General features: G+C 41.1%; 1 protein-coding gene across 13 annotated transcripts in view; it reads left to right on the plus strand.

The window, feature by feature from the left end:
• TCF4 (transcription factor 4) overlaps positions 1–26,689 on the plus strand; it is a 340,129-nt gene that overhangs the window by 92,445 nt on the left and 220,995 nt on the right. For all 13 annotated transcript variants that reach the window (XR_014012865.1, XM_081212857.1, XM_081212856.1 and 10 more), the window contains 2 exons: positions 16,104–16,165; positions 22,498–22,594. Coding sequence is in view for 12 of the 13 variants with exons in the window: in XM_081212857.1 (XP_081068983.1) it covers positions 16,104–16,165; positions 22,498–22,594 (159 nt within the window). In the remaining variant the exon portion in view is untranslated. The remainder of the gene's footprint in view (positions 1–16,103; positions 16,166–22,497; positions 22,595–26,689) is intronic.

Below are 26,689 nucleotides of genomic sequence, written 5' to 3' on the forward strand. Positions count from 1 at the left end.
TATTTTACCAAGGAGAAAGTATGCTTTTGATATTTCACATCTTGCCTTTATATATACAGTGTTACCTCGGGTTACATACGCTTCAGGTTAACAGACCCCACTAACCCAGAAATATTACCTCAGGTTAACAACTTTGCTTCAGATGAGAACAGAAATCATGCTCTGGCGGCGCAGCGGCAGCAGGAGGCCCCATTAGCTAAAGTGGTGCTTCAGGTTAAGAACAGTTTCAGGTTAAGAACGGACCTCCGGAACGAATTAAGTACTTAACCTGATAAGTACTTAACCTGAGGTACCACTGTACTTCAATGTGGAGGTTATTTGGGAGGGATACATAATTGCAGTGTAATTTTGTTTACAATTTATATAGCTACCTCCTGTTTATCAAACTTTTTTGAGCCCTATTGTTGGTGTGTGACCCAGTGGTGGAACACATGATTTTTAGGTTTGAGTTTATTGCCCGCCATTTCCAATTAGGAAATTTAAGCTTGCAGTTTTTTGTGTGGAGGGTGGGGACCTTTGCTTGAGATACTGGAGGGCAGGTCTGGCTTGAGATACTGGAGGGCAGGTCTGAAGTTATGTTGCCTGTCGAGATTTACTGCTTGTTTTGAAGGATCGTTGATGCAAGTCTAGCTTTGTTCACGAAATCTAAACTTCAGCATCGCTGCAACAGTTCCCTTAGAAAACTCGCACCCTATCATTGCTTCCCTATTCTTGCCAGAATTAAATTTAGGTAGGTTTCTTGTTGTGACATTCAAGACTGGGTGGCTGTTGTTATTTTAAACTTTACTTGGCAACTCAGATTTATACTTTCTTCTGTGGACTTTAAAAGATAAAGCTCAGAGCATTTGTGCTTTATAAATTTGGCATGGCTCATATGGAACTGACAGTTGTGAAAAGTTATACTTTTAAATTACCTATGTGTACATGTGTGAATATGGGACAAGTGTTCACTGTGAATAAATCAGTTCTAGTAATATTGCCAACTTTATTCTGCAGGGAAGGGAATTTCCTTAAAAGAGATTTTGGTCAGCTTGAGAGAAGGGCAGAAAAGCCTAGCATGTCATTAACTCTAGGATATCAGCAATGGATATTGTGTTTAATGCCTTATCCATCCAAGTCACTGTGCCCCAGAGGTCTAATTTCACACATACCATTCATTTCTCAGGGATTTTAGTATCAAGTTATGATATCTATGTGTGTAAAAGTCCCCTCACATTAATCACCACAGACAGAGATTTCATATCACCTGATCTTACTCTCTGCACGTGCTATACTTTTCAAAGAAAACAACCCACAGGTTCAGCTGAGTATTTCCAAGGTGATAGGAGTAGGAATAATTAAGTCTGCAACCTTAAACTCACTAAAGTCTCATTAGACTCAGTGGGACTTGCTTCTGAGTGGGGTTGTACTGCAACTGACATCCATCCATCCATCCATCCATCCATGCATGTGTGAACTACGGCAGAGGGTTTTCCAGAGCTTATCATTCCTGTACATCAGGGAATGTTGGGCTTCCATCAGTCCCATCAGTCCCTTCAGCATATATATATATATATATATATATATATATGTGTGTGTGTGTGTGTGTGTGTGTGTGTGTGTGTATATATATATATATATATATATGTTACCCTTTCTTTTTAAACTGATTTAAACAGCAGTAACTCTGAACATCAATAAAATAAACCACAGCATAAAAATATAAAAGCATATTGTTAAAAGTTAGTTATTTTAAATAAGAACATGCTTATTGTATTTAAAATAAGCACAACCATTGTTGTTGGCATTCATTTGTCTCGAGAGACAATGGAGTGCGCCTCTGGGCGTGAAGTCAAACCCTTGTGTTAGCAGTACCAATGTGAACTCAATGGGGAGCAAGCCTTGGCAGTGTGTATGGAGGTCCTGGGTTGCCCAGACGACAATACCCCACTCTTGGCATCACTGATGTGGTCTAAATAACGTGTACTTCACCAGAGGTACTGCCCCTCCCCTAACACTCCCTACACCAATAGTATATATCAGGGGCAGGCAACCTAAGGCCCGGGGGCCAGACGCGGCCCAATCAGTCTGGGAATCAGCGTGTTTTTACATGAGTAGAATGTGTGCTTTTATTTAAAATGCATCTCTAGGTTATTTGTGGGGCATAGGAATTTGTTCATTCCCCTCCCCCCCAAAAAATATATACTCCAGCCCACCACATGGTCTGAGGGACAGTGGACCAGCCCACAGCTAAAAAAGGTTGCTGATTCCTGGTATATATGCACTTTGGCTTCAGGCAGAGGAAAAATGCAGTTTTCTGCTCTGCCTCACCCAGCGAAATGCCTTGGTCCAGCCCAGTAAGTACTTCCACCCACACTTCTGCAGAAGGAGAATAAGTTCATTGGGTTCAAGTTGTCTCTGGACTCCCCCATTGAACATCTTAAAGGTCTCCTTTGTGGTATTATTATTAATTAATATTGAATAATAAAATACCCACCATCACGCAGACCCAGGGCCAGTCCCACGTCTGCCTGAGTAAAGCCTGGTTAGATTTTATTGTGCTTGAGCAACTTAGCAAACTCTTCCAGTTCCTCTGAGGTACTAATAGGAACCTCATAACATAATTAAGATTAGGGCCTGCTTTGTGGCCAGTGGCCAGAGATCATGGGAGTTGTAGTCCAGCAACATCTGAAGGTTGACCAGTTCCACACCACTACTGTATATTTTATATCAGACCTGTTTTTCTTTTTCAAGTTCTACTGTGCACACTGAACTTGCTGCTGTTAATGTGATTTGTACCTCCTTGCCCTCTGATAAACTGGGCTACTCACAGACAAGAGAAGCTTCTGTTAAGAACTTGGTTTTTCTCTTCCTCAGTTAACTATTTCTCTGAATCATTTAACGCTTAAAGGTGGTTGTGGTTGTTTCTTTGAAGGAATGAGCCATCATGCATTTGAAAGAATTTGTCTATTTTATAACTCATAATTAGTTGAAATAATCCTGTTGAAAGCTATATGATTGATGATCTCCAGCAGACTAGGGACAAAGGTGAGAGCTGTTTCCTAGTTCTGCTGGATCTCTCAGCGGCGTTTGATACCATTGACCATAACATCCTTCTGGACTGTCTAGAGGGGCTGGGAGCTGGGGGCACTGTCCTACAGTGGTTCCGCTCCTTCCTCCTGGGCCGTGTTCAGAAAGTGGTGGGGGGGGATGAGTGTTCAGACCCCTGGGCTCTCACTTGTGGGGTGCCTCAGGGTTCTGTCCTCTCTCCCATGCTTTTCAGCATCTACATACAGCCGCTGGGAGAGATCATCAGGGGGTTTGGGCTGGGTGTCCATCAATATGCGGATGATACCCAGCTCTACCTCTCTTTCAAATCAGAACCAGTGAAAGCGGTGAAGGTCCTGGAGGTGGTTGGAGGATGAATGGTGGCTAACAGATTGAGGTTGAATCCTGACAAGACAGAAGTACTGTTGTGGGGGGACAGGAGGCGGGTGGGTGTGGAGGACTCCCTGGTCTTGAATGGGGTAACTGTGCCCCTGAAGGACCAGGTGAACAGCCTGGGAATTTAGGCTCACAGCTGTCCATGGAGGCGCAGGTCAATTCTGTGTCCAGGGCAGCTGTTTACCAGCTCTACTTGGTACGCAGGCTGAGACCCTATCTGCCCACAGACTGCCTTGCCAGAGTGGTGCATGCTCTGGTTATCTCTCGCTTGGACTACTGCAATGCGCTGTATGTGGGGCTACCTTTGAAGGTTACCCGGAAACTACAACTAATCCAGAATGCAGCAGCTAGACTGGTGACTAGTACGTTTCCAAGCACAATTCAAAGTTTTGGTGCTCACCTTTAAAGCCCTAAATGGCCTCAGTCCAGTATATCTGAAGGAGCGTCTCCACCCCCATCGTTCTACCTGGACACTGAGGTCCAGCGCTAAGGGCCTTCTGGTGGTTCCCTTACTCAAGCCAAGTTATAGGGAACCAGGCAGAGGGCCTTCTCGGTAGTGGCGCCTGCCCTGTGGAAAGCCCTCCCACCAGATGTCAAAGAGAACAACAACTACCAGACTTTTAGAAGACATCTGAAGGCAGACCTGTTTAGGGAAGCTTTTAATGTTTGATCCAATACTGTATTTTAATATTTTATTGGAAGCCACCCAGAGTGGGTGGGGAAGCCCAGCCAGATGGGTGGGGTATAAATAATAAATTGTTGTTGTTGTTGTTGTTGTTATATGCCGAGAGCTTTCAGGATTTGGGAGCTTCCTACTATTTGAAATCTTGCACAACCTGCAGCACGTAGCTATATCCTCACACATCGGTGCTAATCCAAATTTCTCCTACCTTTGTTTCACAGCAGGTCAGCTGCGTTTCTGGTCCACTTCATTCCCCCTTAGTGCTGGCATCTTCCCCAACGCTTCTCATATGATAGCAATAACAGCAGCAGCAGTTCTCTGCACAGAGAAGGCATCTTGGTAGCATTCCAAATGGAGGGGTTGCTCCTCAAGGAGCAAGGAAGCCACACGTGGGACATGCACTCTTCTGGAGCCTTTCAAATGGAAACAAGCTTACTCGCTCACACATGATTAGCCACCTGGGGACCTTGATGAACATGGGTAGATGGAAAGCATACCTCCCTTTGGTGTAAGGCGCAATCATAGTCCAGAATGTGGTCCAATTGATTAAAACTTAATAACGAAAAGCTTACACGAGCCTCTCAGCTATTTAATTTCATAGCAGGAAACGAATTCTATGGATATGCTGATGACAAGAGACCTTATTCCTTCCCCCATCAAGGTGAGGTGGTGGATTCACTTACAAAAAGTTCTGGAATGGAACATGGTTTAGTGGTATGGGGGGGGTCTATGCTCGCTTATCATTTTTCACAAAGGACATATTTTTAACTGCGATATCTGAAGGGCCACTATCATTGGTTCCACCTATTCTTTTGTGAACCAAATAGTACAGTCACACCTCATGTTGCGTTAGGTTCATGTGGAGTCTTTTCGGCTTGTGAACGCGGCAAACCTGGAAGAGTATACTTCCGGGTTTCGCCACATGTGTGTGCGCAGAAGTGTTCTACGTGCTTCACACATGCGCAGAAGTGCTCTATCGTGCTGTGCGCATGCGCAGAAGTGATGCTCTAGTTACGGACTTTTCGGGGTGCAAACAGCATCCCAGAACAGATCGAGTCCGTAACTAGAGGTACCACTGTACCTCAGTCAGCCCTGTCCTCCCGGTGTGACTAGCAATGGAGGCTTTGGGCAAAGTTTTCCTTTTTTGCATCTCATATGGCCCCTCCCTTTGACCAAAGTGCGGGAGGCAGTGGAGGACAGAAGTGCCTGGCGTGCTCTGGTCCATGGGGTCACGAAGAGTCTGACACGACTAAACAACTAAACAACAACAACATGGCCCCTCCCATTTCAGGTATAGAAGTGAGAAGTTGAGATAAATGAAGGGAGAACTCTGGGTGAATGCAGATACTTACCCCATGAAGAAATCAGTGATGCTTGCCTGCTTCTTAAATGTGTGATCGCAACTTGTGATGAAAGAGGACAACACAGAAGATTGTTCTGGTGAGGTTGGAAACTTTGACAGAAATCAGAATCGATTGACTTCAGTGCAGCCATATGCGTAATTTAATAAACCAGGAATTGGTTTTTAAAAGCCAAGTAACTTGCTCTCTAACCAGTTTTGAAACCCTGGTTTACAGCACAGAAAAAGGCCGGAACCTAGAGGATAAACATCTAAAAGATTTTTTTAAAGTAATTTAGTACTGGGGACATACTGTTGCCCCCTGACAAAAATGCTGAGGGTGATCTTGAAATGAAGAAATAAATTAGGGAGCAATCCAAATGAGAATGTGTTAAGATTAATATCCGATAAACCTAATCACAAAACACATGAACTTACATGTATTTAGAGATTGCATACTATGGGCTTTCTTGCTACAGAAAAAAAAATACTTCAAATACCAAAACTTTAGTAGATTTTCTTTTACAAAAACAGCAAGGATTTCGTTATTTCAAAGGTAATCAACAGCCGGTATTGTAATTCTGCCTGGAAAACAAGCTCTTCTCTAAGAAGATTCCTTCCCATGAAATTCTATAGCTTGAGGAAATTGCATATGCATGCAACATAGTCATTCATAGACCACTAATGCAGACCATTATAACCATGCAGCCATGTGGGAAAAGTGCAGAACTGTTACCATTTTGTAAGGTTCTCAACTTTTGCCACACATTAGAATGTCTGATAGGAAAAGAAAAGGTCCCTTATATTTGTGTTAAAACAGATTACAACAGCCATAAAGTCGAACACCCTACCACATTTTTAGTTGCTTGTAGTCATCTTCTAGAAGGAGAGTTGCACTCATGTAAAGATTTGTTTCGTGAGTAGAACTTTACATCTGTGAATGGAAGCTACTTTCTTTTCATGGAGGTTGAAGTTAGGATTCGAGCCACATTCTTCATTGCAATTAATTACAATTTAGAAGAGTTCAGCTTTAAGTCAAAGCCAGTAGAAGGCAATAGATGAAGCTAGTAATTGACTGTCTGATACAAATATTTTGATGTTGGAGTGATCTTCTAAATTACTTGATCAATGATGCATGGGGTAGAATATTCAGGTAAAAACAACCTGCTTATCAAACAACCATGGGCAAGCCATTGTTTCTCAGGTTTATCTTAACAGTGGTTGTGAGAATCAAATAGATTAGGAACAATTTCTAAAATTGAAAAGCATGGAACCGAGGGGTTGAAGATGTGTTTAGGCCTTTTTCAGGTCTCTGTTGAGATTTTAGGTAGTAACCATAGAATTTTTTCCTGGTGTAATTCCCCCCCCCCCCGGTTTCCTTTTCCTTTTGTTTTCCTCAACCTATTGTACCTCTCCTAGTGACTGCTCAATCAAGAACCCAGGCTTCAGGCATGATTCAAAAGCTCAAAATGAACTTATAATGGAAAGCTTTCAAGTTGTTGTTGTTTTTTAAAAAAGGTTTCAAAGCAAGGAAACCTATAGTAGTAAAGTTAGGTTTGCCCAATATCTTTGTAACCAATTTGTACAAGTATTTCATAAATTCTAAACAAAAAAATCCTTTAATTTTAGTAATAGCACATCATTCAGTCTTGAAATCATTTCAAGAATAGCATTTGTCTCTTCATTTTTTTATATACTGATGTATTCTTTTTGGACTATAGATGAGATAAAGAATTAACAATTTTGAAACAATAGGAACGACATGTTCCACTGTGATGAAGGAATTAGATAATCTTGCATGTTTGCTTAAGGGAGTCTGTATCTTGAGACTTTTATAGGGTAATATTAAAGCCCTGAGATGTCTTATTATGCCAATACCCAGAAGATTACTTTAATGAGAAGTAAAGGGCCTTTTTCCAATTACAAGGGAATAACTGTATTAAGTTTCTGTGTTATGTCAACCTGCTTTGATTTGATTACTGAAAAAGAAATGGATTTATCTGTCAGTGTTACTTAATTAAGCCTTCTCATTGATGCTTTGCAGACTAATATAGTGCGGTTTGCACATTTAAGTCTAAATACAAAGAAAATTGGCTGAAAGCTTAGGCACGACCTACGAAGATAATACACAGGAGTGATTGCTTGCCATTTTTCAGATCACTGAGTAAAACCTTAATATGCTAGAAAGACCTGAATATTGTAAAGCTGAAATTAAAATAGCTTGATGGCAAAGAGCTTTCAGTGATGTCATGAGATAACTTTGGCACCATGATCCCCTGGCTTTGCTGACATGGGTGGGTAGGTATATTGTACACGTTCTAAATTCTTACATCAGGTTGTATTTGTTTGTTTCTGTCCCCATCCCTTCTTACCTCAGTAATTTACATATTGTAACAGAAATTTAATACATGCCCCAAGAAAAACAGATAAAAAAACAGATCTTCAAAATCCTGATTTTTCAGAAGAAATGTTGACTTTTAGCAGATTTGGGTACAGCAAATTCCACAGTTCTTCTTTTGCTATGCAGGAGTCCCAGGACATGTTCATGTTCAGCTCTTGTGATGTTTATGGTGGTTCAGCCAAGTAGGGAGCATACTTGATGCATTCCATCTATGCACGGAGAAGAAGTGAGAATGGCCTGATTCTCATGGTGATCAGCTGTGCACTAAGGAGCAATTAAAAATACCTGTATCATGTGCGCAGCAATGCCCTTTTTGTATATAGATTTCAGATCTCTGGCAGGAATATGAGAAAACCCTCATGGATGGAATTCATCATCACACTAATACAGTTGCTCAAACAATGCACACATTTCTGTTGCTAGATGGAACTATTCCCACCTCCCACTCCCCACCCTGTATGTTCTGTGGGTTCTTCCAACCCTCCAGAGCAGATTGGGAGCAGGCTTGGGGGAGGAGAGGGGAAATGCCCCATTACGCTAGCAGAGGAGTCCTCCTTCTGGCTTCCAGTAGTGCAGAATCCAGCCCCAGGATTTTTAGTTTCTGTATTGATAGTTTTAAAAGTGAGTGTTGCTCTAGAAAAACAGCCTGTTGATACCAACCAATGGTGTTTTGCAATCAGAATGCAAATGGTATTTCCTCTACTAGAATGAACTGTTTAAGTCTTTTAGGGCACCATTCAGATACCAGTTCCTGCCCTCATCATCTCTCATTAGAGAGCCACCAGATGTAGGTCAGCTCACTTTGTTGCATGAGTGATCCAGCAGCCTATAAATGATTTAAATCAAGTATGGGCAGAATGTAAAGATGACGGTTCACTGGTGGACCATTCAGCAGTGGACCACCTAGTAGTTGCTGGTTGCTGTGATTCTTGCATACGATGCTGAATTTAAAGTGGATCTTGTTCTAATCCCAAAAGACACTAGTTATGCATAGGTTCACTGAACACAGCTTTGTTTGATGTTATTGCGTAGCAGGTTTAACATATACTAGTAGATCCTGGGGATTCTAGTACAGGCATAGGCAACGTTCGGCCCTCCAGATGTTTTGGCCTACAACTCCCATGATCCCTAGCTAATAGGACCAGTGGTCGGGGATGATGGGAATTGTAGTCCAAAACATCTGGAGGGCCGAAGGTTGCCTATGCCTGTTCTAGTAGATCCTGGGGGCATAGAGATCAAGTAAGACTGAATTTTTACCCAGCCCTGATACAAACAAATCAAACCATAAATCTAAGGAAATCCTAAGTTGGAACTTCTTCCTGTCCTGGCCCAGTTTGAAATCAGAAATGTAGTTATGGGTGATAACTTGCATTTCCATTCTGCCTGTTAAAGGCACATGAGTGGCAACCATTTTAGGTACATGTAGTTGATGCATAATCGCCGACACGTGGGTCCTTTTGGACCTAGAAGAAGGCGGAATGGGGGCAGAACTGGGTGGGGCATGCTTATATGCCCCCCACCGGTGTGCGCATGGGGGTCTGGGAATGAAACCCCCATGTGAAATGGTCTCCACCTGTAGATAAAGAATTGCATAATAAGCCTCAGGTTTGGGGGGCCGTATATGAGCAATACTGAACATTCACGTCTGATTTTCCCTAGTTCTACATACAGTTTCCTTTTGCTTTAGTTTGCACTGCTGTTTTGATTTTCCGGTTAAATTCATACAGTTATCACTTTGAATGTTTAGGAATCGGTGACTATAGGATCTGCACGCATGGATGCCACTGCAGGACACAGAAGTAAAACAGGTGCATTTCCCCCCCAGGTAGAAATTGTAGGTTTTCAGGCTGATGGTCTCAACTGAAGGGTGAAATCAACATGACACACAACATTCAGAGGCATATCTGAGTTGGATTCTATCATGTTTTTGGCCCTTTTCAGAAAAAAAGAGAGAATGCTGCTATTGCAGGAATGTTTATCTGTTCACTCATCTACAGAGTCTTTGCATCTAGATTCGTGATGTTCGTATGCGAGTAGGACACATTGCTGTAATTTAGCCTTGAGGTATCGCTGACATGCATTGTTGTGGAGAAGTCTGTAGGGGGGAAGTTATTGTCACAGCTTCTGAACTATTTCGTGGTAAAGAAGACTTTTACATGCCATTACAGACATCCTAGAACTTAGGAGCAGCAATGGGAACAATATAAGCTGAAAGGTGTTTAACCTGGGTTAGGATCCTTACACCAAATTTTAGGATATAGGCATGCATTATCATGTTAGGAATGAAAGTAGCCGGATGTTTAGCATAAGTTAGGCTAAAGTGAACTTTTTCATGTATTATGTGACATTTGGGTAAAAATAGAGGGGAGTTAATTGGCAGAGAAAAATATTAGTGCAAGAAAGTCTGGGGGTTGTATCGTTGTGAATGTGGAATGACTCCACAGTTGCAGTGGGACTTCCCCTCTCTCTCCTGTCCCCCATGTTACCCAAGATCTGCTCTGGAGGGTTGGATGAAAAAGGAGGGGAAAGTTGTATTGCACTTACATATGTCATTTCATGAAGCTCCTAAATACAATTAATGATTTAGTTGGATACCGTCCTAAAGATCTAGAATTATCTGCTTCCATTCTACGCACAGTTTAAGGATACTGAATGAATTTTCCATGGCTAAAGTAGCCAAAGCAGTGTTAGATGTAGTTTTATACCTGCAGCTTGTTCACATAAACAAGTTTGGAATTTGAATAACAATAGCACTAAGCAGTGATTTGCACATGGCAATGGAATATCACAGATCAAACACCAGAGATCAAAATTTTATGCTTTATGCAATGCTTTTTATTGGCAACAGGTCAAACACTCAGCTGTGAATCATCATCTGTTGAGTCCCGTTGACTTCAAGTGACCACAGTGGATTAAATTAAAGTATGTTTGTTTAAATGTCTTGTGGATCACACTGTTTGGCAGCAATCCGAACTTTGTTTGCTAATAAATTTGCACATGATTAGGGTATTTGTGTCTTGGGAGAGTTAAGTGGAGATGTGCATTTCAATCAGATTAAGTTATTAGAAAGAGAAAAAGTCTGCTCTTGGTAAAGTCAATTCACATATAGAGTTCATGACTGGCCACCCTCTTAGTTTCTCTGTTGAATTTTGATGAGGGAACATTTGTAGTAAAATGTGGGAATGGCTGTTGCAAAGACCTAATGCATCTGAAAACACTTTGGAATTCACAAGAGGATCACACGTATTTGCAGTAGTCACAATAAATGATATCTACAATCATATTGATATTGATTTCTATAACCTTTCTGTACACATACTTTACAGATGGGGTATGCTACAGGATCATTACTGCTGAAATATTTACATCATACATGACATTTTCCCCACTCAAGTCATAAACTTTGGGTGACATCCAACAGTGTCCATCTGCCTGTGTAATAGACTTCTGCTCATGTAAAAGAACTTTCCCATACTCTTCTTCTCTGTCCAGCACCTGGCACACCCACAAAATTTGCTCTTGAGCATTAAGGAACCTCTGTGGCAGACTGGGGCATGAAGGAGGGCTGCAGGAGGGAGGAGAAGAAAGAGAAACCCCGTTGCCTGAGTGGAAGATGGATACCCCTCATTTACAGCAGGCTGAAATTTGGCACAGCTGTGACATGACCAGCTTATATTATTGTTTAAACTTTTGTGGAGGAGCTGGAATTTCGGGGAAAGAAAGAATGGGAAGGGAGGCCATGCACAAAATTGCAAATAAGAATAAGAATAATAGTAGTAAAATGTCCAGTAGCACCTTAGAGGCCAACTAAGTTTGTTCGGGGTACAGTGGTACCTCGGGTTACATACGCATCAGGTTACATACTTCAGGTTACAGCCTCTACTAACCCAGAAATAATGCTTCCGGTTAAGAACTTTGCTTCAAGATGAGAACAGAAATCATGCTGTGGAGTATAATACAGTGGTAGCTTGGGTTACATACGCTTCAGGTTACATACACTTCAGGTTACAGACTCCGCTAACCCAGAAATAGTACTTCGGGTTAAGAACTTTGCTTCAGCATGAGAACAGAAATCATGTTCTGGAGGCGCAGCAGCAGCAGGAGGCCCCATTAGCTAAAGTGGTACTTCAGGTTAAGAACAGTTTCAGGTTAAGAACGGACCTCCAGAACGAATTAAGTACTTAACCCGAGGTACCACTGTATAAGCTTTCGTGTGAATGCAGAAGAAGTTTTTTTGTTTTTTTATTTATTTCGACTGCGTCAGACCAACACAGCTACCTACCTGAAACAAAATTGCAAGTTTGGGAATAAGTAGCTGGACATTCATAAATCATGCCATGTATCATAATTTAGGCTATGATCCTGTATTCAGATATGTACGATTTTCACTTAGGCTAATGATTGATTTCTCCTGGGCACGTGATTTCAGTGTTCAGAATGGAGCAGAGGCTGTGAAGCCAAAATGTGCTGAAAAAGTCTGTTGAAAAGCCATTCAGTTTCATCTATGGTTTGGATGTGCCTTGAATCAGAATCCAAAAGAGTTAATAATCAGTTGCATAACACCCGTGATTTTAAAAAGCTCTGCCTAATTAACTGAATGCAATGGTTGATCTGATCTGTCATTTAAATGATGCACATATTTTAAAGAATGTAATTAAATATTTACCTGGAATGTCTTGTGTTATTAGCACTTTAATGTTTCATTGAGATATTAGGAATTGTGATGCGGAGAAATATAACATTAACAAACATGTTAACATGCAAGGGGAGGGGGACAGATCAAGGTGGAGGCAAACACTTTCTTTGCTCATACAGCTAGGTCACAGATACGCAGCGCAGATGCCTAAACTTCATAACTGCACGTGCAAACCCAATTCATATTCTACATTTAATTTAAGTGCTTTGCTTTTGTTAATCTTTTCTACATGCCTTTTTGTTCAATCAGATTAAATCTATTGTTTCAAGTAATAGAATTAATAATAATCCATAATGAATGCGATGGCGGATAATGCTCTAGCATCCCTTTATGATAAATTAATGGCTTGCTCTCACCTGGAAAGTTGTACCAGTAATTTAAAGAGGAAGTATGTGGTTTTAGTAGCGTGGAGGCATTCAGTAATGTTCCGTAAGAATGAATCAGTGCACATTGCTGGGGAAAGCACCATTCCATTGTATTCAGTTGACAAATTGTGGCTACTACTACTTATTGTGGGAGAAAATTCCATAGTCTAACTATAGGTTATGTCATGACTTGTGCTCAGCATAGTTCTGATGCTGAAGGTGCTTCATCCATTTCCCCTGATTCCTCAATCCTTCTACAGCTGTCTGTAAGAGACCCTCTGGAAGAGTGTGAAAGGCAGCCCTGCAGGCTGCAGAGGGAATGAGGAAGTGGTGAAAATCGCCACCCTGTCCCCTTCCTCCTGCTCCTGCTGCATTCTGGGTCTCTGGATTCTGCTTCCATTTATGCAGGTCTGAAGCCATCCCTATGTTTTCTGAAAACAGCCATATCGTGAGGAAGAATTGTATTCAGTATCTACTTGTCAGGGAATAGTAAGCTTTACTCAAGAAAATGGGGAAAGGGTTACATCTTCCTCCTGGGTACTGAGGGCCCAATCCAAATCCCCTTTGCCCCTCATAACAGCAGTTTGCTAAAATGTTAAGAGACACCCAGGAAATCCAGATCATGGGTCTCTGTCATCTTGCCTGGTTAAGCCCCAAGTGACTTTTCATAATAATATAACTCAGGGTCATCCAGTGAAGCAGAACAAAGTGACAGACAAAAGAAAGTACTATTTCAAAGCACATAGTTAAGCTGTGCAAGATGTAGTGAAGTTCACTGACTTGGACAGCTTTGAAAGGGTATTTGACAAATTGATAGAGGTATGGCTGTTAAAGGCTGCTATATTACATCCTTGATCAGAGGTGGTAATGTTGAGGGTCACAGGCAGAAGAGTACCCTTGTGTCTGGTTTTCAGGCTACCAGGGTCATATGGTTGGCTACTGTCTGTCTGTCTGGACAAGACAGGCCTTTGGTATGATGCAGCAGGGCTTTCCTTAAATTCTCCTCACAAAACCTCATTCTGGCAGTGTAAAATTATTTCAAAACAATGTAGAGCCCCTTTAAACTACTAGTAGCACAATGCAGCTGGGAGGAGTTGTACTCTTGGCTCCAGTACAATGCATCTAACACAAACATTTAGGGATAGGATGTTTTCTCTTTGCCTGCTTTGGTATGCTGTTCTTCATATGTTATGATTTGATATTAAATATCACTGGGAAAAAATAATTCACTAGAACTTTATAGTTATGCTTAAAATTAAGCTTGCTCTTAATTGCTTTGCTGGACGTCTGCCTAACTAGAATAGTCACAGGAGATTCTCAACACATTTTTTAATGAGCAGTCAGGCAAGCATACTCCAACGCGCTTTAGTATGCCACAAAGCACGTAATGGACTCTGCCTTAAACAGTAGAGTTGAGGGACTTCTGTTTCTTCTCTTGGGCCCTGACACAACCTCAGAACTGCCACAATGTACCCTGAGGCACATGATGCACTGTCTCTGACGATCCACAAGGAACACCAGGTTGCATTCAAGGTACAATTGGAAGCAGCCATTCTGCCTCCCTTCTCAGGTGGCCTAAGTCAATAAAATTAGACAACAGAGCAAGCTGTAATGAAAATAACTCATGTGGAAACATATTGTGTGCTCTCCCCCCTCCATTCTTCCCTTCCTCACTTCCTCTCTTTATTTTATTTACAAAAAGAGTAGCTTTCCATTAGAAGCCTCCTCCAGTGAAATAAGCATGAGAGGTACAATTTTCCGGGGAAACAAACGTTTCTGTACCCTCTTCCATTTTTGTCAAGGAGAAGCATGTAGTTGTAGAGCAATAATTAAAAATTCCTATAACCTTTTTCATCAAAAAGGTCTTAATAGCAGTTTAGCATATGTAATTAGTTAAGCCTTGCAGCACCTTTGCGAGGTGAATGCAATACCTTCCACTTCCCAAAAGGTGATTTTCTGAGAGCCATAAATCAGGAATGAAGGACAGAATGCAAAGTTTTTAACCTCCTTGGTTCATGCTACAAACTGCTTATTTGCATTGGCAGAAATAAATGTCGGAAAACTCTGTAACAACAGTCTTAATATTCTAAGTCAAAAGGAAATAACAGATCAACAATACAGCTCACATTTTGAGCTAATCCTTCTCAAGAGTACTTCCCAGGCACTGGAATATTTTATTCCCATCGTTGTTTACCTCCCAAACCTGAAAACCTGTTAGAAAGTTTCCAAAAAAGTTTTTGAGTTTCAGAAAGCCACGCTGAAGAGTTTTGATCATTTGGATTTGTCAACTGACCAGCAAAAGACAACAGCTGGACTTCCCCTCTCCACTCGGTGACCTCTTTAAAAATTCTGTACAGTGTTCATCTTAGTTTAGCCTTCCCCAACCTGTTGCTGCCAAGACATTTTTGAACTCCCAATCCTCATCAGAATCGGACAATTTGCCCAACTGCCAGGGTTGATGGGAATTGTATTCCAAAACTTCTGGAGTACATTAAGTTGAGGAAGGCTGCCTGAGTGAATTGATTGCTTTTGTGGTTGATTTGACTCCTTGGTTCCACCCACCCAATCACTGTGCCCCCTCCAGGTATTGGGATTTTAAAATTTATTTATTTAAAGAGTTGGTAACCCTGAAAAATGCATCTGGTGAGTTCATGGCCAAGCTGAAATTTAAGTTCATTAATGTCCCAATTCAGCAATTTGGTTCATTGAAACACAGGATTCCTCAGCCTGCAAATTTTTCTTTTTTCTTTTATGAGGGATGCTCTCCAAATCAATTCATCAAAAGTGATTCATGAAGGGATATTTCTTGCAGTTATACAAAATAACTTTTATATAGGGAGAGTATGCTTTATTTGCTACGTAGCATTGTCAGTTTTATCCTTGAGCCTGTGTGGTTTTGAATTCCAACTTTAGTCAGTGACTTCCAGCCACTTCTTAAATGTCTCCTGAAAGACTGAGTGACTAGAATAATTTTTATGTGCAAACCCTCCGGTTCCTGAGGGTCCAGTTCATTTCTGCTGTGAATTTAAATTAGTTAATTTAAGTGGTTGGGTCAGAAGCCACTATCATTGTAGTAGCCCTGTGCCTGGTTCTTAATTAAAGGCAACAGGAGATTAATTTGAAACATTAATTTAAAAGTGCCTATACAAAAGGAAAGAATTATTGCAATAAAGCCTAAAGAACTTTTTTGTCCCTAGATGTAGAAGACAGAACTAGCTCAGGGTCCTGGGGGAACGGAGGACATCCTAGTCCATCCAGGGTAAGTATATCTAATCTTTTTTCTCTTCCTCACCAGACTTCCTGTGTATGTAAATTTAAAATCTAAATGTGAGTTTTACACCCGATTGCTTAGGAAAATGTACATGCAAATTTGGTTACAGAGCATCTTCTTCCCAGAATTGCTTTTTTAAAGATTCTTATCTGATCCCATGGTTGAATTTGACAACTGCTCTGTTCCTGCTAAGAGGGAGCAGGGAACTTCATTAAAATGACTTCTTCTTTGCCTTGCTTGTTGCTATCAGCCCTTGTTCCATTGCTGTAAGTTATCTCTGGTCTGTAAGCTGCGTTTTTGGTAGCGGTTGACTTTTCATTTGTTGTAGATGGCTTTCCAGATGTTTTTACTTAACAGGCACAAAATATGTAAGACACACTCTGGGCATCTTGCATTCTAGGAGATTTCCAAGCACAATATTTTGCCTTAGTCTTGATACTGGTGCTGACCTTTAAAGCCCTAAACGGCCTCGGTCCAGTATACCTGAAGGAGCGTCTCCACCCCCATTGTTCTACCCGGACACTGAGGTCCAGCACCGAGGGCCTTTTGCCGGTTCCCTCACTGTGAGAAGCCAAGTTACAGGGAACCAGGCAGAGGGCCTTCTCGCTAGTGGCGCCCTCCCTGTGGAAAGCCCTCCCACCAGATGTCAAAGAGAACAACAACTACCAGACTTTTAGAAGACATCTGAAGGCAGCCCTGTTTAGGGAAGCTTTTAATGTTTGATGTATCACAGTATTTTAATATTCTTTTGGAAGCCGCCCAGAGTGGCTGGGGAAGCCCAGCCAGATGGGCGGGGTATAAATAATATATTATTATTATTATTATTATTATTATTATTATTATTATTATTATTATTATTATTATTACAATTATTATGATTATATAAGGTGTATATAGATGGTTATTAAAGCATAAGTAAAAATATTGATAGATAGAGCCATTGTATAATACAATTAGTACAAAATAGTTAAAGTTCATGTATCTGCTTTTATTCTTCTACACCCAGACTAAAAGGGTTCTAGAGGGAATAATGATTGTCTTTGAACAATGGACATTACAAAGCATGGGAATAATGCAAGTAGCTACAATCACAGATTGGTAGCGTATCTACACTCCTGCTAGGAGAAACACTAGGGAAGCAGGGACAAAACATACCACTAATTATACCACTAATAATTATCAATACAAACTGAGATTAACAGCAGCATCAAAATACTATTGCAGGCGGTCCTCTTTGTAGTCTTCGGCAGACATCATTAGAAGATTGTGGTGATTTTTTTGAGCTGCTACCACATAGGTGGCAACCTTGTTTGCAATGATTTTATTGTGGTCTGCCAACAGATCAGAAATAATATCCATAAGCGTCCAACCAGCTCTTGCTCTCAAAAGGTCTCCCCTAAAAAACCCCAAGCTTTTATACAAGGAACAGTGCAAAAGGCAATGTACCATATCTTCCACCTTCCCGGTACCGCAGGCCCATGTCTGCTGGGCATAGGGAATCCCGTTATACTTTCCCCTGACGGCATTGTTTGGAAATAATTGTCTATCTTGCTTCTTTTTTGTCTCCTCCATATGTAACTCTCAACCCCAAAGCTCCCCCCCCAAAAAGCTATAACTTATTCAGCTACATGTGTAGCACACCTTTAGAGCCATTTCCCATGATGTCTCTGCGGCAGTAAGAGAAGTGAGAACTGTTCTTCAGCATCTATTGGGATTCTTTGGCTACAGCCGAGAGATGGCTTTGGTTTTCATGAGTTTTACAGTAATGTTATTGCTGTTTCGATGTAAGCTACCTTGTCTATTCTACTTGAAAGATAGGGGCATGCATGTCCGTGGCTCAAAGGTATTTCCTAGCAACTGTTCTAGGGCTTCGCCATCTTTCTCCCCCCCCCCGCCCCAAGTTACATGGTTTTTCAGTATGGTGTGGCAACGTATTATCCCAAGCTTCTGCCTATCAACCTCCTTCTGATGTGGAAACCTTTATAGGCCAAGGACCATATTCCCTTGAAGGCAGCCCTTCTATGGGCACCATATCAATTGAGGGTGGAGCTAGTACCAGGAGAAGGGAAAGTGGGTGGAGCAACAAATGCAGATTTTACCTTTGTACGGTTGGCTAGTTTCAACACAGGACCCCCCCCCCACACACCACACCCAGTATCTTCCACTTTTCCAACTCTATAATTCTATGATTCTATGATCCAGAGATTGAAGAAGGCACTATCAGAGTTCAAGGACACATTCCAGCCAGGCAAAAACCAGTCCGGGTATGAAGTAAGGTCAATGAGGAGAAAGGGTGTGGGGCTTGGGGAAAGTTCTGAGGTCCAGATTGAGGCCTGGATGGGGTTGCATTAAGCCCTTGGACTTGAGATCCCCACCTTTGACTTGTGTCATGGTCAAGCCAGCTCCATAGATTGTGTAGCCTGTATAAGGAAGTGTCTCTCATTTATGTCCCAGACACATTTTGGAATAGCTCCCCAACTCTTGCTGCTGTTCCTCAAGGAGGTTACATATTTGCTTTATTTGCTAACAATATTTATATCCTGCCTTGCATTGAAATATCCAAAGTGACTTAAGATCAATATGAAGTACACACACTATGATAAAAACAGCAAGGAGAATCAATATTAATAGATAGAAATGATGGGGTGGTGGGTGGGGGAACAGTGGAACAGAAACCAGAACTAGGTGTCTCTGTCATTGAATCTTCTTAGCAGTAATATAAACACTTCTGCGTTAGAGCTGAAAATTCTGTTTGGAGAGACATGATCCTGTGGGAGCCAAAAGGTCTACTGGGAATAATCCCCTGTAGTCTGACCTTTTGGCCAGTTCGGATTTCTGGACAATTGTGGTATTCAAGGGGGAAAAGTAGTCTTGTTCTGTTAGTTTTTCCCTATTTGTGCTAGTTACTAGATGCAAATTACCCCTTTGTCTGCTTGTTCTATATAACCCCTCACTATTCCTAACTTGGATATAATTGCTTGTATTTTCTTTTACACATAGCTTACATATTTTGTGGACACGCTCCAGCTTTCAAAGGGATGACCAGTTGTGGTGTTTTGCCAAGGTTAAAGAGATGATACCTGAACCTTCAAGTTAAGGACATTTTAAAGAGCTGGAGATATCCTCTCTCTTTGACACTATGCTCCTAACTGCAGTCTTCAAAGCACTTTAGGATCTTCTAGCTTACTATTTTGCAAGCCATTACTCCAGCTGTCAAGTTTGACATTCAAGTGCATTATGTAGATGAGGTGAAGCTGTCTCTCCTGCTTCTCATATTACAATGCTCACACATTCATTCCTATTGGCAGTAAGCAATAGACTCAGGAAATACATCTTAGTAGTATCAAAATTACTAATTCTTATGACAGTTGGAGGAGATTAGAACAGTCGCATTCCCCACCCCTCAAAAAAAGAAAAAAAGCCCAACACTCATCTGACTGCTGCAGTTGGTTTATGCCGCCGACTTTAAATCACTGTGTTTTCCAAGATACACAAGGTTTGAACCAAGCAAAAGAAGGTTTCGGGGGTCTTTGAAATCTAAAGTAGCACCATTGTCTATACTTCAAACTTTTTTCTCTGTGATAATTTTGCCCCATTCTGACAGGCAAATGTGTTTCCGTTCAATGTGGTGCTGTTATGCACATTTATATCATGCTTAAGCAAAGAACGTCTTGAGTCGTAAAGACAGCATAAAGATCTCATTAAACAATCTGAATTAAATATATAAAATGCAACTCATTCAGACAATAATATGCAAATAATAATGTCTAGTTGAGGAACTACAAGGAAAGCCAATGCTAATATAAAAGTTTTTAGCAATATTGTGGTATCATCACTTCCGTTGCCATAAAGAACCACTTGTCAGTTGTCCACCTAGTTCAGCACTATCTGTGCAGCAGCTCTTAAAATCTTCAGGATCTTCATGGGCATCCACTGGGGGTGGGACAAGAGGTTAGTTTACCCAGATGAACCATAACCTCCAGATTCCCTGCTTTCATTTTTTGAAGAAAAAAAAAGTTTCTATCATTTATAGGTCATGAGATATGAGGCAGAATATGCAAGCCCAATTCTTCTCATTTGTTTTGTGAGAAACCTTGCTATTCACATCCTGTAAGATCTCAAAAATCTACATATCCAAGATGGCTCTGGCTAATCTGGATTAATTTTATAAACCACTCTACTCAGATTGCAACTACAAAATAATAATAATAATAATAATAATAATAATAATAATAATAATAATAATAATAAAATTTATTTATATCCCGCCCTCCCCAGCTGAAGCTGGGCTCAGGGCGGCTAACAACAATCAAAATAGTCCAACATTCTAAAACATTCATTATAAAATTAATTAAATCAAATTAAAATCAAATTAATGGCAACCATCAAGCAAAATTTTGTGCAGATTGCCAGAGGAGGGGGTCAGGCTGCGCCCTGACAAAAGGCCTGGTGGAACAGCTCTGTCTTGCAGGCCCTGCGGAAGGATGTCAGGTCCTGCAGGGCCCTAGTCTCTTGTGACAGAGCGTTCCACCAGATTGGAGCCGCGGCCGAGAAAGCCCTGGCTCTAGTTGAGGCCAACCTAACCTCTCTGTGGCCTGGGATCTTTAGGGTGTTTTTATTTGCAGACCGTAAATTTCTCTGTGGGACATACCAGGAGAGGCGGTCCCGTAGGTACGAGGGTCCTAGGCCGTATAGGGCTTTAAAGGTTAAAACCAGCACCTTAAACCTGATCCTGTACTCCACCGGGAGCCAGTGCAGCTGGTATAGTACCGGATGGATATGATCTCGCAGCGAAGACCCCATAAGGAGTCTCGCCGCGGCATTCTGCACCCGCTGGAGTTTCTGGGTCAGTCTCAAGGGCAGCCCCACGTAGAGCGAGTTACAATAATCCAGTCTGGAGGTGACCGTCGCGTGGATCACAGTGGCTAGGTCAGGGCGAGAGAGATAAGGAGCCAACTGCTTAGCTTGGCGGAGATGAGAAAAAAATGCCGCCTTTGTTATAGCTGTAATCTGCACCTCCATAGAGAGGGAGGTATCGAAGATTACACCCAAACTCTTAACGGACGATGCTGGCACTAATTGCACCCCCGCAAGAGATGGGAGTTGCCCCCTCAATCCCATATCGCTCCGTCTCAGCCAGAGGACCTCTGTCTTTGAAGGATTTAACTTCAACCGGCTCCCACGTAACCATCCAGCCACAGCTTCCAGACATCTGGTCAGTGTATCTGGGGCCGAGTCAGGATGGCCATCCATCAACAGATAGAGTTGGGTGTCATCGGCATACTGATGGCAACCCAGCCCAAAACTCCGGACAAGCTGGGCGAGGGGGCGCATAAAGATGTTAAAAAGCATACTTTTCATAGTAGCTGATACTGAAATACAACCAGGTTGTGTAAAAAGGGGATTAGGAGCATGAGCTGGAATATCCTCTGTTGATCCATTGGACTACAAACTGTCACCAAGGAGCAAGAACAATGCTGACACCTGGTATTGTTATTCCTGGAGAGTAGGAACATCCCCAGAATTTTCCATTTAAATCCCCTTTTCAACTTAGCCTCAGTGAAAGCCATATTTTTCCTGGAATGCTTGAATTTTGGAATTGTGGTAAAGGCAGTTGAGAAATCATTCTGAAGGGGATCAGAGGAGAATCTGCCTTCTTCCACTTGGGCTATAATCTTTCCCCCCCTTTAAAGAACAACAACACATTCTGAAGTAAAACAGAAAATGCAAATATTATATTTGCTTTAATTGACAAATGTAGGTATAAACATTTCTTTCAGTAGTAATATATGCTGTGCAAAATTTAGTACAACAAATTTTTCATTTAGCAAAAACCAATTGGTGCAAAAGTAGAATGGACTTCTAAAACTAACCTGATTGCACACGGAATCAGCACATCAAACCTCTGAAAGAATTATAAAATAGCCAGGAGGAACAAGTTAATTTCAGTCCAGCCAATGTTGCAGTCTGAAGTGCCTGGAATAGAGTAACTTGAAAGTTTATCTTTCCTTAAATAAAATATGCAACATTAACTTGTAGAAGTTCTCATTCTTTGGGACTGCAACACAACATAATTCAGTCCTTGCCACAGATTTGAAAATGATAACAACATTTTTACTGGCTTGTAGCCTAGGAATTAGCAAAGGTATGGACACAAAATTTTAATGTATTGCTGACAGAATAATTATCTGCAAATGTCATCAGTTTCATTGGAAAAGCAGTCGTGCTTTTCTAGTTGTAATATACGGGGGGAAATGTCTCTAAGAGATTGGAATATGTATGTTACACTTAAACTGTATTTGTTTCCAATTTATTAACAGAACTATGGAGATGGAACTCCTTATGAACATATGACAAACAGGGACCTTGGATCACATGACAATCTATCTCCTCCTTTTGTGAATTCCAGAATACAGAGTAAGAAAAAGACTTATCAAAATTTGTATTATGGCTTTGTGTTTATAAGTGTTTGTGTGTGTGTGTGTGTGTGTGTGTGTGTGTGTGTGTGTGTGTGGAAATAAAAGAGAGTTCTCTATTTTTACAGTGTTTGAAATCTGTGTTCCCAGTAAGTTTGTGTTTGATTGTGGTAGTTACCAAATGTTTTCCATAAACCATTCTCAGCAGTGCCAATTAAATGCCTTGGTAAGGTACCCTGCAATGTCCACAATGTAGAAACAGTGTATACGTTTTATAAGTATTTTCAGTTGCGTGATGCGCTAGCTTACATATTACGTACTTTTCAGCAAATCATTGGAATTGCAAAACGAAACAAAAAAAGTACGCAGTGGTTAGTTGTCTCAATGAAAAAACAATTGAAGGTTAAGCTATCAGCAATCTGAAAACGTTGTTTTCTTTGGATAACAGTGTGAAGTTGCCTGCAGGGACTTGTAGTCTCTGGGCTGTAAATTTCTACATTAAGGCTGACCATGCCTGCAGCATGCTCCTCTTCTGACAGCCTGTGGTATTTGGCAAGTGTGTGCCCTCACAGTTGGATAATGCTCGGCCACTATCATTCTGACTTGCAAGGATCTCTTTCTGAATCTACAGCAATAATTTTGGCTGTCAGAAGAAAGTCTTTAATTACTTGCAAGTGCAGATAGCAGCCTTCCTTTAATCACATGTGATAAATGAGTTCTGTTAAGATAAATATATGATGTAAAAATATTAGTAATCCTTTTTCCCTGGCCAAGATCACACCGTTCTCCTTCCACTTGTCAATGAACTAACTGAGATGCCTTAGTTTCAGACAACTGAACTTGAGCCAAGGAAAGCACTGAGTTGTAACTGCGATATATCATTCTGGGACCAATATATGCCCCTGAAATATTCCTTGCCTTTCATTATTAGGAAATATTTGTGAGTTGTTTAACATGTGAGACAGCGTTGAAGCTTGCAGTAATGTATATGTTAGTCACACACATGCTACGTAGTTACAGCAGTTCCAAGGGGTTGGCGTGAGCCAACAAAAGCAAGGAAATTCTGACCCTCCCTTCTTAACTCACACTATTAGGTTTGACTGCAGGTAGTGTAAATACAATCTTTACATTGTATGCATGGTCTTCTGTGAAACCCACTGTGCTGAGTGATGCTTTAAGGTTTGACCTTTTCACTTTGAGGGTTGTGCTTCTTCTTTTGCAACTGAAAAGTTTGTTTCTCTTGTCTCACTTTGTTTTGGCTTCCCTCAACAAAGAACACTTTAGCCTGTAAATCGTGTTGTGTTTCATTTTTTGCCAAGAAAATTGTGCGCCCCTTTGTTTTAACCGCGAGTATTCGCTTTTCTCCGGGAAAAGACTTTTACAAGCACATTCTAAAGCATAAAAGCGAACATATTCTGATGAGAATTGTTGGAAAGACAGCACACTCATTTATTGAAGAGCTGTTAGGAGCTTGATTTTTCAAACCTAAACAAATAATTGCCCTTTTGTATTTGATGCAAAGGGTCCTTTGTTGTTGCTCATCAGCACTATCGGGATTGCTTGGCTTCAAATGGCCAGTGTGTGTTCTGTATCTGCACGTTCCAGACATTTCTATGCGTTCTGGCGCATTTTTAGACCCAAGGATACTGGTCTTCTGTGTGCTTGAGTATGCATATGAGGGGAGCTAACAGCTTCTAACAAGTGTGGTTTCATGTAATGAGGCATGCTTACCGTTCGAATCAGTGACCTTGCTCAGTGTTATGTTACCTTAATTTAAAATTGTACTTTTGTAATTAGAATGGTTCCCTTTTCATTTGTGTCTGTTTAGGCTAAACAGTTCCACCCCTTTTGTTGAATTTTGCCATTTACCCTGAACCCAAACTGCAGAAGGTGTGCAGAGGGGGAAAGGATGTAGAGAGATCTCACAAGAGAAATGTCTGCTCCTCTTGTGCCATTGAAATAAAACATACATTCATTTGCATGTGAGAAATGTTAAGAACAGGTGGGTCTGCTGCAGGGGTAGCCAACCCGGGGCACTCCAGATGTGACTAGGCTATGACTCCTCAGCCAGCATGGTCAGTGGTCAGGGATTATGGGAGTTGTAGTTGACTACCCCTGCTCTAATGCACACTCACCTGAGTGGAGTAGATTCTCCCCCTATTTTGCAGAGCTAGCAAATCTGTAACAGTAATCATGCTCAGAAAATCTTCTGTTGAAAGAAACCTCTTCCTGAGCTGGCCTTTCCCTATAATGAAAGGAAGGCTGAAAAGTATAAATGTGGGAGACAAGGCCATCTTACTTACTGTAACAGTGAACACTGCTCTATCTGTGCACCTGGCATTAATGAAAGTGCCGTTCTGTCAGATAAGCAGTCTGGTCTGAAACATGGTATTTTGGTGTTTATGGAACGCTACATTTCCCACCTTGAGCAGATTTGGAACTGAGTGTGGCTGTGTTGCAGGCTAGACAGTTTACCTGAATGTAACGAAACTGTCTACGAGATGGCGTCAGGGAATGGGAAGTGCAAAACCAGCTGATAGAAAGATGACTTTCAGAGACAGGCCAGAAATAATTGTTTGATCAGGGAAAGCTCTCCCCGCCATCTTTTTTTTTTTTTTAACTCCTCAGGCATTACAGTTTTAAAGGTGGTTGTGTCTTTTTTTTTAAAAAAAATAATATTTATTAGAGGTTTGAAGATTACAGAAAAAAGAAGAAAGAAACAATGAAAAGTTAAACAAAACAAAGCAATACCTTACAATACATAAAAAAACAACAAAAAAATACAGCAAAACAACAAAGAAAAACAAAAACATTTAGAAACACATCCAATATTTCCGTATCTTTATCTTTCATTTACCTGTTTCATCGACCTCTTCACACCTCCCTTTTTTGTATTCTAGTTCAATTAGCTATTTCAGCAAATCCTTTCCATCTTTCTCAATTTTTGTTCTATAATTTATCTTAGCACAATCTAACCTTAAATTTTCCACTTTGGCCCATTAACAATCTATTTTTACTTAATTCTTTATAACATTTCTGCTAAAGCCATATAGCTTCATTCCAGCATCCTTCTAAAATTCATTAATTTTGCAATATTTCTGTAAATATACTTTAAATTTTTTCCAATCTTCTTCCACCGACTCTTCTCCCTGGTCTTGGATTCTGCCAGTCATTTCCGCCAATTCCATGTAGTCCATCAGCTTAATCTGCCATTCTTCCTGGGTGGGTAGATCTTGTGTCTTCCAATGCTTTGCGATAAGTATTCTTGCTGCTGTTGTAGCATACATAAAGAAAATTCTATCCTACTTTGGCACCAATTGGCCGACCATGCCCGGGAGAAAGGCCTCTGGTTTCTTCAGGAAGGTATATTTAAATACCTTTTTCATTTCATTATAAATCATCTCCCAGAAATTCTTAATCCTTGGGCATGTCCACCAAAGGTGAAAGAATGTACTAAAGGTGGTTGTGTCTTACACATATTGGGCATGTTTTATTTTATTATTTTAAAAAAGGAAGAGGAGGAGGATTAAAATGATAGTAAATATGGGAACAAGGATTCACACAGATCTGTTGAAGTGACACATTAAAAGCAGAAGTGACATGTTGGGTAGGTTAGAGCTACCTTCCTGGGCAGGTGAGTTGCTGTGGCTTAGCAGGAGAGAGAGGGAGGTTGTCACAGTGCAAACACACCATCAGGAGCACCAGATGAGCACCAGATTTTTCACTGCACCATGTCTTGCTTGCTATACTTGAACCACAGTATCCTAGTTCCTGCATGGTGGGAAACTGATTTTAAAAGCCATGGTATCTTCCTCAAAGCTAGGAGTACAAAGTGATAAAGAATGTAGCTAATGGAAGGGGGTTTGCTGGTGGTGGATTTTGTGTGCATGTGTGTGTGGGTTGCAGTGTTTGTGGTCCCCTCTTTGCTTTGCAAATGTGTGTGTTGGCAGCCCCTGGTTTAATGTGACATAGTACCAAGCCCATGCCTTCCAGCACAATCCTATGTTCATCACCTCAAAATCAAGTCCTATTGAGTTCAGTCACACTTACTCTCAGGTCAGTGGGGAGAAGATTGCAGCCATTCTGTTGAACTTGT

This window comes from Podarcis bocagei (assembly GCF_964188305.1).
Source record: "Podarcis bocagei genome assembly, chromosome: 11".
Taxonomy (NCBI): Eukaryota; Metazoa; Chordata; class Lepidosauria; order Squamata; family Lacertidae; genus Podarcis; species Podarcis bocagei.